The sequence below is a fragment of the Pteropus medius genome, unplaced genomic scaffold (assembly GCF_902729225.1).
Source record: "Pteropus medius unplaced genomic scaffold, Ma_sr-lr_union100, whole genome shotgun sequence".
In the NCBI taxonomy this organism is placed as follows: domain Eukaryota; kingdom Metazoa; phylum Chordata; class Mammalia; order Chiroptera; family Pteropodidae; genus Pteropus; species Pteropus medius.
Window position 1 is genome coordinate 2,795,700 of NW_024347867.1, and position 13,896 is coordinate 2,809,595.

At 33.8% G+C, this 13,896-nt stretch overlaps 1 protein-coding gene across 1 annotated transcript in view; it reads right to left on the minus strand.

The window, feature by feature from the left end:
* Positions 1-13,896, minus strand: part of PEX7 (peroxisomal biogenesis factor 7) — a 70,705-nt gene that overhangs the window by 11,698 nt on the left and 45,111 nt on the right. Inside the window, exon 9 of the mRNA XM_039878993.1 lies at positions 7,251-7,350. Coding sequence (XP_039734927.1) covers positions 7,251-7,350 — 100 coding nt within the window. The remainder of the gene's footprint in view (positions 1-7,250; positions 7,351-13,896) is intronic.

The following is a 13,896-nucleotide window of genomic DNA, read 5'->3' on the forward strand; positions in this document are numbered from 1 at the left end:
ACCACATCCATTTTAGGAGCATGCTAAGTCCTACCGAGCTCGGTATGGGGAATGTTCTATGGCTGGGGCAAAACAAGCACTTGCTATGTAATTTTAAGCTAAAAGTTATACAATTATGAAAGCATCAAAGAGGAAACAACAGAGTCTAATGCCTGAGGACACTGGATGTTTCTGGCACATGTTCTTTCCAACTCTAAAGCTAGTCTCTGTGACAGATGCAGAAAATATTACCTCAGATAAAAAGTGTACAGGACACAGATATCCTAACTACCAATAATGTTAGTCCTCCTCTAAAATCTAATTTTCTAAACTCATACTGAGAAATTTACAATAGTTTATCCACTGTCAAACTCTAAATCTGATATCTAAGATTGTGGGAATAGGGATTTGAATCAAAATATAAGCTGAATTTTAAATGATACCTCATATTTTTTTTACCAACACATCAACAAAGCCAAAGATACTTTTAAAAACACATCTAAAAAAACTAGTTTAAATCAGAAGCAAATCTAAGCATCTTCCAACAAACAAAATAAAAATACACAAAATTTCTTCTATCTTATTTTAAGGGTACTATGAAGATACCTACATGTTCCTAGGATGGATAGACTAGGACATCCATTCATAAAAAATAATGTTTATTAAGCATTTTGGGACTCCCAGAAGAAAAATTTGTATATGTAGTATAACTACAGCTATGAAAAATATGCACACATATAGAAAAGGAATGGAAGAGTAGTTACCTTTGGGAAGAAAGAAGGGGTAAGATTTAGGAGGAAGCATAAAAGGGCTCCGGGATGCTGGCAGTGTTCTATAACTTAACCTGAGGGATGGGTACATGGGCTTGGTTACTTCTTGATAACTTATTGATCTGTACATTTAAAATCTGTGCATTTTCCAATGTGTTATACTTTAATTAAAAAGCTTCTTGAAAAAAAAAGACTAAAAAGAAACATTAATATGGTATAACATGTTCTTTCTGGAGCAGTGGGAATCTTTTCTTTCTTTGATATGTAATTTCCTAATTTCATCATGGGAAAAAAGATAATTTTATTAAACATAGAGAAGTGATATCTTGGAATGAACTAATAATTTCTACTTAAAAAATAAAACAACTATCTCCCAAAGGGAATGTGAAATGATATATAAACCTGTACCCAGCTTATAAATATTAGACTAAAAATCAATGAGCATTTGAAAGAACAGATTGATGCTGCAGAGTAAAAAGTCACGAATTCTAAAAATACAATAACACAGAAAATCCCAATTATATAAATGAGTATATTACAAGTCTGGAATCATAAACCTAAAAAATAGAAAAGGGGTATCCAATTTAGAAATAATAAGGATAAGAGAGAAAAGAGAAAATGCCAGGACTATACAAATCATGATCAGAGGGGGAAAAAAATCAAAGAAAAATTTTCTGAAGTGAAAGCTAACTTCAGCTTGGTTAACAAGAGAGGGCACAGAGAATTTCTCAGCAATTATTCTTAAAGAATGACCCCAGACACTTATTTGTCAAGTTTTAAACCTTTAAAGACAAGATCTTACATTCTGTCAAGAAGAAAGGAGGTGTAACATAAGAACTACTTTGGATCTCATTTTTCAGATCTCTAAGAAAGGAGAAGCTAAAAAGAAAAAAGAATTATAAATACAAAAAACTGAGATTAGTCTCCTTTTAATAGAGATAATATATTAAGACAGAGAAGCCCTAAAGTAACGTCAGCAAAGTCCTACAGCTCAAAGATCACCAAAAGAGACAAGTTTTTGAAAGTAGATGGAAAGGTACTTACTTTCTAAAAGCTGAAAGATACTTTCTAAGAGAATAAACAATGAACAAAGGGTGAAATTAAATTAACATACCATCAGTAAACTTGACCATATATCATGAGAATAAAGGATAAATACATTTAAAATAAACTACTAACTGTACCAACAAAAAGTTAATGTGGTAGATTTTAAATGGCTACAAATTCTTTGTGGCTACTCCTATAAAGAGGTGGAGTGCCTTTCTCACTCTTTGAATCTGGCTGGCCTTGAAACTTGCTTCGCCACAGAAGGTAAGCTGTATGACTTCAGAGTCTAGCTCTGAAGATATCTTACAGCTTTTGCTTTCACCCTCTTGGAAATCTACAGCAGCTAAGAGAAGAAGCCTGGACTCATCTGGAGATGCAGGGCTCAGAAGACTGCACCCTAGACATGCGAGTGAGGCCATCTTAGACCACCCAAACCTAGTTAAACCACCAGATGACTGGAGTCACCTGAGTGACCCCAGGCTAGACCAAGAGAAGAACTGCTCAGCTGAGCCCAGTCCAAATTACTGACTCACAGAATAGTAAAGGAAATTGTTGTTTAAGGCACTAAGTTATGGGGAAGTTTGTTATACAGCAATAGATAACGGAAATAAAATAAGGGAGAGAAAAATAGAGAGAGGCACTATGAACTTGATTCTTGTCTCCCCTAGAAAGGAGTTTAATGTTTCTTGGTAAAAACATAAATTATCAATATAAACTACGCAAATGTCTGTGTTAAAATATTGTTAGATATGTGGGAAAAAAATAGTGTGAAATACCCATCTTAGTTTGAAAGGAGGGTTTGAAGTTCAAAACAGAATATAAATAAAATGGAGGGGAAAAAAAGAATAAACATTTAAAGATAAATTTACAGGGAGAAGAACAGCACAAACTCATCACTGATTATACAGAAAGTAACTGAATCCTAGGATTTAGACTTAGAAAAACCTCTTCTTCAAATCTTCAATCCAAAAGGTCTCACAAAATCTTGACCTAGTGAGTTTCTCAAAGTATCTCATATATTTATCACTTTAATAATGTCTTTTAATTTGGAAGTTTTAGACCATTTATATTTAATATAATTGCTGACATGGATGAATTTAAAGGTTTCCACATATAAGATCACGTCATATGAGGATAGAAATAATTTTACTTTTCCTTTGCAATTTAAATACCTTTCAATTCTTTTTCTTGCTTAATTGCTCTGGCTAGGATTTCCAATACTTTGTTGAATAGATGTGATGAAAGCAAGCATCCTTGTCTTATTCCTGATCTTAGAGGAAAAACTTTCAGTCTTTCACCACTGAGTATGATGTGGGCTGTGGGTGTTTTTTATGTGGCCTTTATTGTTATTATGAACGGGAGAAAATATCTGCAAATTATATATCTGATGAGGGGTTAATATCCAAAATATAAAAGAACTCATACAACTCAACAGCAAAACAATGATCTGATTAAAAAACGGGCAGAAGATTTGAACAGTCATTTTTTCCAAGAGTATATGTAAAGATGCTCAACATCACTCATCCTCAGAGAAATCAAATCAAAACCACAGTGCACCCTAGGCATGTGAGAAATCAAATAAACTACAATTGCAATATTACCTCACACCTGTTATTATTATCAAAAAGATAAGAAATAACAAGTGTTGGTGAGGATGTGGAGAAAAGGAAACCCCTGTACACTTGGTGAGAATGTAAACTTGTGCAGCCACTATGGAAAACAGCATGGAGGTTCCTCAAAAAATTAAAAGTAGAAATACCATCCATATGAGCCACTTCTGGATGTTTATTCAAAAAAACCCACATTAATTCAAAAATATAGATCCACCCACATGCTCACTGCACATTATCTACAAAATATGGAAACAACCTAAGTGTCCATCAATGGATGAATGGATAAAGAAAATGTATGTATGCATACATACATACACACATACAATGGAATATAATTCAGTCATAAAATAAGAATGAAGTCTTGTCATTTGTGATAACATGGATGGACTCCAAAGGCATTATGCTAAGCAAAATAAGTCAGACAGAGAAAGACATACTGCATGATCTCACTTATATGTAGAACCTAAAACCGACCAACCAACCAACTAACCAAACATAGAAACAAACAAAAAAAAGCTCATAGATACAGAAAACAGACTGGTGATTGCCAGGGGGTTGAGGGTGGGCAAAACAGGTGAAGGGAGTCAAAAAGTACAAACTTCTAGTTAATAAAATAAATAAGTTATAGAGATGTAATATACAACTTGGTGACTATAGATAATAATATGTATTATAAATACGAAAGCTGCTAATAGAGTAGATCCTCACAAGAAAAAAAAAATTTTTGTCATTATGCGGTGACAGATGTTAACTAGACTTATTGTGGTGATCATTTCACAATATATACAAATATCGAATCACTATCTTGTACACATGAAACTAATATAATGTCAATTATACACTAATAAAACAAATGAATTTCTATCATTCTTCTGCTTTTAAATTTCCAATAGCTTTATAATGCTATTACAAAGAAACACAGTAGGGTCTACAAGGCCCTACACAATTTGACCCCTACCTAACTCCTATTACCCTTCTTCTCATTCACTAGGCTCCAGCCACACTGGCCTTCTTTCTGTCTCTTAATCATACCAAACCCATTATCAACTCAAGGAGTTGATATTTGTTTTCTCTTTGAAAAACAATTCTTTCCTTATTTTGGGGTGGCTGGCTCCATATCATTATTGTTTTTCAGCTCAAATTTTGCTTTCCTGGAGAGCCTCCCCAAGACCATTCAAGCAAAAGTACCTCCTCCCCCACCATTCGCTATAAAAGTGCTTCATTTCTGAATAGTATTGACTACTATATGAAATCATCTTGTTTGTTTACTTGTTAATTATTTGATTCCTCCCATAATATGTAAACCCCATGAGAGCAAGAATATAGTCTGTTTTGTTTGATGCTTTTTTCTTAGTACCTAGAACAATGCTCAGCACTTAGTAAGCATCTGACGAATATTTATAACTGATATATTCACATCATATCATAAATAAGTAAATATATATTTTCCCCAAAGTGTCATTTGCTTCCTTCTGTCTTAGCATTTATCACACTACACTGTAATTTCCTGTCCCACACATCTGTAGTATTTAATGACAAAAGGAATGAATGTCAAACAAATATTAATAGAAATAGTAACTATGTAATAATACCTTTAAAAGATTAAAAATACATTAATAAAAGATATTAAATAATAAAAACTCTTCAATATTTCATTGTATGCCCTATAACACATAGCAAAATTTATATAAAGAAAAACTGACTAACATTTAAGAATAGGGCAAAACAAAATTTGGTTAATCTCTACACTTTTTAAAAATACGACAAGTAAGCAAATATATTTTCTTAAATTCTAATGTTGAATAATATACCATAAATAAGGAAAAAATAATGATTTCTTTCATTCTCAAGTATCCATGCTCCTTCCCATCACAGGGTCTGTAACACACTGTTACTTTTGCCTTTTTATGATCTATCTTCCTTCTGTTTCTTCATATAATTAACAACTAGCCATTTTTCAGATCTCAGACGAGCCACAATTCCTTACGGATTTCTTAAATAGTCAAATATCTATTCTGATTATGAACTCTTGTGAAACAGGTACTTCTCTTTATAGGCTTGTCACAGCTATCTATTTACATTCCTTTGTGAGATTATTTTATGTAACAGTAGACTAAATGCTTTATGAAGGCAGGGCCCATGTTTATTCTCATTCACCACTGTAACCCCACTGCCTAGCACAAGGTCTGACATATGAAAATATCTGTGGCAAGAATAAATGAATGAGAGGGAGCAGTCTTATTTCTAAGATCCCTCTTGATCCCAAGATTCTGTCCTACTATAAATTAAATCAGTGGAGATTGCCAGCACAGTTGGACTATACATTATGCCGTTGAACTTGCTGCTTATTTAGAGCTCAAAGACTTCTGCCTTTCTACTCCTATTTGCTCTCAATAGCAACTATTTCCTTAGTACAAATGGAATTTGGTCATTCAACTGGAAAGATGGGTGGCAGTCACCAGATTGCAAACAAAATACATGGCCTTGTAATAAAATCTCTTATTACTTAAGGATACATAAAATCTAATTAATAAATCCTCTGAAAACAAAATTGCTTTTAATAAGGTGGTCTAAAAATCATTCGGTACTCGTCAGACCAGGGTGATAAATTGCCATGACTGAGGCAGTCAAGGAGGCATATGTGCTGCCTCAGGCCACGGTCTGGGACTCATAAAATACCGGTTAACAGAATATCTGAGAGGAATGTTTATTTAGGTCCTTTGTTCGGTATTGTCATGTTTCGACAGGTACAACTTTTTTTTTAACCTGGCATAACAAATAGGAATGATTATTAAAAATCATCTATAATAAATGTATTTCTCAGAAGAGAAACTAGTTCATTTGAAGCACATTGTATTTACATTAAAGATAATGCCATTTCACTCATTAATATTTTAGTTTCTTCCCAGATGCTATTAAGTCATTTTTAAACAATTATTCTAATGTTAATGAGACTATTCTAATGTCTAATGAGAATATTTTACTCAAAATCAAGTCTTAAAATCCTAAAATAAAAAAATCCATATGTTCATTTAAATTTAAGAACAGTTATAAAAAATGGAATTTGCTTTTTGTCTAACTTCTAAAATTTGTCATGAAAGCATAATTTCTTAGTTATATTCTAGAATTTCCACATATTATATTGTTTTGTTGATATTTTAGTGTTTTCGCATAGTCTACTATAAAGTGCCCTATCACTCAACATATTCTAGTGTTTCTGACCTGAGTTTCCAAAATAGAAAAGGCTTAAAAAAGAAAAAAACATAAATATTTAAACTCTCAGGTCCATAAGAAAACAAAAAGGAGAAATATAAAGTTTATTAATTAAAGCAGTCTCCATTCTCCTTTATTTTGTTCTCCATCTGAACTCTTTCAATACGGAGTGTGGAGATGAGGGTGACAGTCCTGAGAAGCAAATCACCTGGCCATCATCTCAATTGCTTAGTGGGACAATTGAATATAGGATCACACACTCTCGATTCCCACCAACCTCTGAGGACAGTCCTTCCCCATTCCTTTCTTCTTGTCGCCCCTCCCATTGGGAGAAGTCTACCCAAAGCCTTCGACATATTAGGCACAATATTTTTTTGAGAAGGTTCCTTTACCTCTCAGAAAAGTCAGTCTTTCAAGAGAAGGGAGGTATGTTGAGTTTCTGAATATCTCTTCTCTAACATTTCAAATGCTCAACTTTTATAGCAAAAGAGATCAGGATGATTAAGTAAATGTACTTTGCTCTTCCCTAAAGGCAACAGTTTTGTTCATAAAAGCAAGAGATGCCACACATAGAGCTATTTGTGAACTGTATGGGTAGAAAAAAACATCAGGAGATCACACCCATTACCTGAGTAGGACTCTGAAGACTTAAATCTAAACCACAAGTGAACTCTGTGTGATGCTCCACTGTTTCAAGAAGAGGGTTAGGCTTTGAAAAGTTCCAGAATCTGTAAATATAAACAAAAAGAAATAATTTAAGTGGTAAAATTACCAAAAAATTTATCTAAGAAAAGACAGATATTTAACATAGCAAGGATTTTATCAAAATAGGTTCAACCTATTCATAAATGCAGAGCCCCACTACTGATCTTCATTTAAAAATCTAATAAAAAAGTACTCCATTCTATTATATTAAAAAATTAATCAATCTACCCTTGTAAAAGATTATTATATTCCTATTAGTATATTTTGTAGGATGGAAGCTTAACAAGCTTTAGTTATTTTTTTTTATATTGCACAAGGACATTTGAAATGAGACATACTAGGCTTTTGCAGCAATTTCTAAAAGCATTCATAGCTGTAAAATACAGATATTGGAATACATGAACTCTAACATTTTGTGATTTTAAATACTACTTCATTTCTCAATGACTGACATGAAAAGATCTTAGGTTTAATTTACATTTCAACAGCAATTCAAAGTCTTTAAAACGAATCTCTTCTCCCTTATGAAAATCTCTATAATTCTGAAACTATCTTTTTTTTTTTTTGAGGCACAGCCTTTCTTATAGATTCCACATCAATATAATTTCTAGAGTCAAGAAAAACTGAAATGTGTTTTCCTTGGCCAATATTATGTATTCTACTTATCCTCTATGGGAGGGTAATATTTACCATAACATCTGATTTCTACTGTACAGAGAAGAATTTGACCCTATTTTCAATACACAAAATAGTACTTCATTTCTAAAGCTTTATACACTCATCATCTTTCTTATTTGACTCAAAACAACCATAAAAATGGCACATTCAGAATCACAAGAGTCATATTCCAATTCAGCCTTCCTAATGATGTACAACATAACATGGAACACACTGAAGGTTTAGCAGATCTCTTTGAAAGAGAGTAAATACACAAAACCAACAGTCAGTTTGTTTAACCTGGTGGTATTATTTTCCTAATAAAAACGGAGTTGGTCTTATTAAGTTTGACAAAGGATTGTTGCTATGGATAATCCACTCTGTGGTACCAGAGAAACAATGAATAAATAGCTCATTTTACCTGATTACTGAACTCTAGAAAATATTTAGTGAGAGTGATTATATTTTTGAAAATCTGCCTGTTCAAATGAGGGAACTAGCTGAAATCTGCAGAAATCATACTAGTGGTCTCCGTTATCTTTGCATATTTGTTCCTCTGGGTCTAGAGATAGTGAATTGTACTGGAATATAATTTTCTAGATCTTGATAATTTTTACATAAGCAAAAGTAAATATGTAATTGTGTAATTTCGTGTCTAAAACATGGTTATTCACTGATTTGCAATATCTGAAATAAGCAAATGATTCTGTATATACCCACTATGTTTCAAAAAATATTCAGAATGGTTTTAAAAATACGTCATGAACACAGCAAAAAAAAAAAAAAAAAAAAAAGAATTAAAAGAAAAGTATGGGTTGGAGAGTAAATTCAAATCTGCAATATTTATAAACAAAATGATAGTCCACGATGTTGTATACACTTTACAAGGGAGCGTCTCTCAAGATGCTAAGCTTTTCAGCAGCCAAAGAAAAAAGGGAGACACGATCAGGCCCTGCATTCATAGTGTCTACAACCAAAATGCTCTTGGAAATCTCAGAAGGAAATTCACCCTTGGGAGTTAATGGAGAAGAAACCCTATGATTACGTAATGAAGAACATCCTGAACATCTCTTACTGAAATAGAGATGCTGTTTCATGGGCTGCTACCCATGAGTCAACGGCATCAGCCCAAAGAGCAGCTTGGTGGAATCATTCCATGGGAAGGTCAATTTAATCCAGGTATGCAGCTCTCTGACTTCCTTTGGGATTTAGATTTTATTTCGGTAGAATGGACAGGCTAAATACTCTTTAGACAAACCATAAAAATCGGTTTCTTTCAGAATGTTTTAAGGATGATAAAAACCAACAAGAGATATGTTTATACTTGTCTAACGAGTTCCTGGAATGCAGTTTTTGTTGTTATTTTGAGCCAGTTAACGATAAGGCTGCACTAAGGACAAGATAGGTAGGCCTTATGAAAATCAGGATGCTTAATAAGGGCACATGTGTGAAACCATCCAACTCGTTGAAAGTGTGATAAGGGGAAGTCACATGGGCAGGAGGGCTAAGAGTCTATTCAAAAAGTCAATTTGAATTTGCTCTAATACATAACTTAATGGCAGTCAAGGCCCCACACAGTTCCGCACCAGAGTCACGCCCACCATAATTTTAACCTGGGAAAAACAATCAAGCACTACTTGCACTCTGCAAAAAATTCATCAAACAAAATACATGCTAAAACTCTAAGGATACTATTTGATGATGGGAGGATTACTCTAGTGAATGACATAAAAGGACTATTAGCTATTATACAATTTCGGATCTCTGAAAGAAATTCTGTAATACACAAAATGTATATTATGGTGCAAAAAATTATCAGGTTCGTTTCCAGCAGAATGACTGACAAAATACCCAGATCAACATTCTTACTGAAAACAACTAGAATTGCTAGATTTATCATATTTTAATATGAAAACAAACCACCACCACAAATCTTTATGAAAGCATCAGTGAGGAACACGGAGGTAAAAAAAAGTCTGAAACCCAGAAAAGTAAATGCAACAAAGAAGCCAGCTTTTGCCTGAGAAGATCTGCTAAATCACGAGAATCTACACTTCAACTTTCCTAACTTCAAGGGGATTGAGAACAGTAAAATTTTAAAAAATTAATATTAATATAATTTTACAAGTTTTCAGTAAACTAAAGTACCTTATCAAAAAATCGAATATAGTAAATTGCACAAGGTAAATAGGTTAGGAAACCAAAAGATAATTAATGTGTCTATAATTATCATTTGTTTTTAATTACTAATGGATTTTTTAATAACAAAAGAAATATATGCATTTCTTTCCTCATTTTGATTCTTTAATGGCAACCATGGTTCACAGTTTGATGTGTATAGTTCCAGATTTTTCTATGTATCTCTAATCGTTCCTCCATTGTAAGGGGGAAGTGAAAGGAGGAAAGTTAGCATTTTACCAGGTTTTCTCACATTTGCGATTAAGGGAATAGGTAAGATCTCTCTTTGTAATTTTCTTCTGGATGCAAGGGTCCCATAAGTTCTACATAACTGAGGGCCTTTGTGCACTTATCACACAAGTGAAAGGAGCTCCTTTTTATTGTGAGAAGTCAGGCTACATACATCATTAAGTGGTCAAATAAGGCACATTATTTTTAAGTGAAATGGATTTTTGGTCCAGCATATATACTACTTGGTGCCTTTTTGTCTCTTTGCTGATGAAATCACTATTTAAGCTCTCTCATGGGAAGGAAATATACTGGACAGACCTCCAATGATTAAAAATATTATAGAACTGTAGAAACATTTTTCATTTAAATTGGAGATAGAGAGAGAGAAAAATTTATCATAGTACAATGTCTTGGCTTTCTGCCTTCTGATTCCATAGTTCCTTAACAAAGCAAGTATGTAGCACTGTGTCAAATAAAATATCTAAACTATTTCAAAAATTAAGTTGAAATTACTTTTTACTTTACTAAAATGTAATTTGAAATCTCCATACTAATAAAATTTAGCCAACAGATGAATTCAGTAGAAGGTTTAAAATACTTTTCTAGGTCCTTTTCCTTTTCTGTTCTCAACTCAGGGGTTAGGCAGCAAATCTTCGTGAGTCTTTCCTAACTATAAGAAGACAGGAGAGTTGTGGCTACTTTTCAATGCCTTACGTGTACATTAGTTTCAGTTGTGATTTTAAAATTTTAAGCAAATTGTACCATTATAATTCCCTCTGTCTGTACTGCTTTAGTGTGGCATTCTCTAGAGAAGAGCAAAAAATGTCACAAGGATTTTTTTTCTCCTCATTTAATTACTTATTCATTCAACAATTTATTAGTCTTAATATGTGCCAGGTATTGTGCTAAGCACCAGAAGCAAAAGAGACATGGCCACAGCCCTCCAGGAGCTCCTAGTTTGGTGGGATAAACTGACATTAAAAACAACAACAACAACAACAACAACAACAAAACAGAAAAACACAAATGTAATTACAATTGACAAGTACTCCAGAAGACAACACAGGATGATGAGAGAATGATGTCCTGAGTAAGAGACACTGAGTTGAAATCTGAAGGTTGAGGAGTTAGCCAGATGGAGCACAAAGACAACTGCTTGCCCCTTGTCAGCAATGAGCCTGATGGTGTGTGACCGAGAAGGCCCCCGAGACCGGGGCAGGGAAAGGGCAAGAGGGTTACACAGGGCAAGTGGGACTGGATCACACAGCTCTTGTAGAATATGTGAAGAACTTGGGATTTTTCTCTTAAGTGTAAAAATAAACACAAACCAGATACATAACACACACACACACACACTCACACGCTGAGGAGTTTTAAGCAGGAGGTTTATATAGTCAGCTTTGCTTTCTTTAAAAACATTTTAAATAAACGTTTTCATTTTAGAATAGTTTCAAATTTATAGAAAAATTGTGAAGACAGTATAGGGAGTTCCCTATGTATTATGATCAGCTTTGCTCTTTAGAGGTATCGCTGGGCTACTCTGAGAAGAATGGATTTGAGGGCTCAAGAGTGGATGTGGGGATCCTAGTGGTCTAAAAAGAGATGATAGCAGTTGGATAAGGTGATAGCAGTGAGAAAAGATGGACTGTAGATATATTTAGGCAGAAAAACTAATAGGACAGAAGAAATCAAGAATGATTCCCATGTTGTTGGCTGCTGACATAGTTAACAATATTTATTTACAGATCTATTTTCCTCTAAAAGCCACTAAGTTCCTTGAATTCAGGGACATTTTCCTATTCTTCTTAGTATCTCTTGCGTGTATATAAGTGTCTGACATATGGACCCTCCAAGAATATTTCATGAATGAATAATTGGACAAAAAATAAATTAAATAAGTATATTAAGGACAAGATAATCAAATAACAAAGGCCAACCCTACCAATAAGGTAACTTAATCACCTTGAGACATAGTTCCCAAATGATGGACCAAGGCTTATTATATCAGACATTCAGAAAGTACACATTACTTGGGTTTGCTGAGAACTTTCCTCCTAAAAATTCCTACTGAGTATACCTGTACAAAATCCAGAAATCCCTTCCCAAGAAATGTTGATGTTCAACCAGGTAGGCTAGAGAATCACCATCTAAAGCAGTGTTTCTCAAAAGGAATTAAGCAATCCATGGTGGCATAGCTAATAAATGGCAGCCCTAAAGCACAGACTCCACTGGCATCATGTCCAGTACTTTTTCTACTGAAAGGTGTTGCCATTCACTTTTTCTCTAGGTCTGTGCCAAGGAACCTGGAAAATAGGTGGGCAGGATCTGGAATTCTTCAGGAAGTGTCAATTATCATCCTGAAAGTTCAAATGGACCTGGACCAAGTTAGGCTTCCCCCACACTCCTCAGACTACATAGAAGATTCCATAAGCCGAAGCCCATGCCAAGACTCCTTTAGTCTGTCAACTTACATTCAAAACTAAGACCCTAAGGAAATTATGAATTAGACAGCAGTGATGCAAGGAGTTCATAAATTTTCCTTTCTCTCTTTTAATATTTTTTATAGGCACTTACTGCATTCACATCTGCCCTGCTGTCTCCTCCTAACTCAGCTATCACTCAGCTGATCAGCGATTTTTGTAACCTCAGAGATCCCCATCCTTTTAAAGTAAATCCCCCTAAGTAGAACACATGGAACCATGAGCTTATTATTTTATCATCTGTATCATTTTTGGAAGGGACTAAAAAAATATAAATTGTAGCAAGCAAAATTTTACAAATTTTATAAAGAGCTAAATTTTCATTCATTAACTCAAAAATGTTTAAGTGCTAATGCTCATTTATTTGCATGACTGGGTTGGAGAGGTTTCGTTTTGGAACTGGTAACAGCGAAAATAAAGTTTAAAACAGAAAAACATGAATTGCCTGCTAAATGAAAAATGTATGATTAAGCTTGAAGAATTACTATTTCCAAAGATGACTTTTAGAACCGCAATTGCAAATATCGGAAACCATACCATACTTACAAACTTTCAAGGTTAAGTATAAAATTCTAGACTTAAGCTTCTCTGTCAAAATTAATTATTTATAATATTTCAATTAAAACTTTAATTAGGTCTGTATTTTAGAGGGGCTGACTCCACTTCATCACAATAAACAAAGTACAGGAACCACATACCACGAAGCCTAGCTAGAGTACTTTGACAAATTAAAGAAAACCATTAGCTGATGGAAAGCTTGTTCTGGGAGTATTTATGGCTGCAACCCACAGGGATGTGGGATGACTTTATGGAAAATGCCACATCCCAACAAAAAGAGATAAAGGAAAAAAAGAAAAACTCCCACAGAGTTTGTTTACTGCTTACTGGCACAAAATGAAGAACCATAAAATAATTTTGCAATGAAGTTTCAAGCAAATTGTTTGAAAAAAAAGTTTCAAACTGCCTAGAAAATAAACAAAATGGTAAGAACTATCTACTCTTGAAATAATATCATTATCTCAA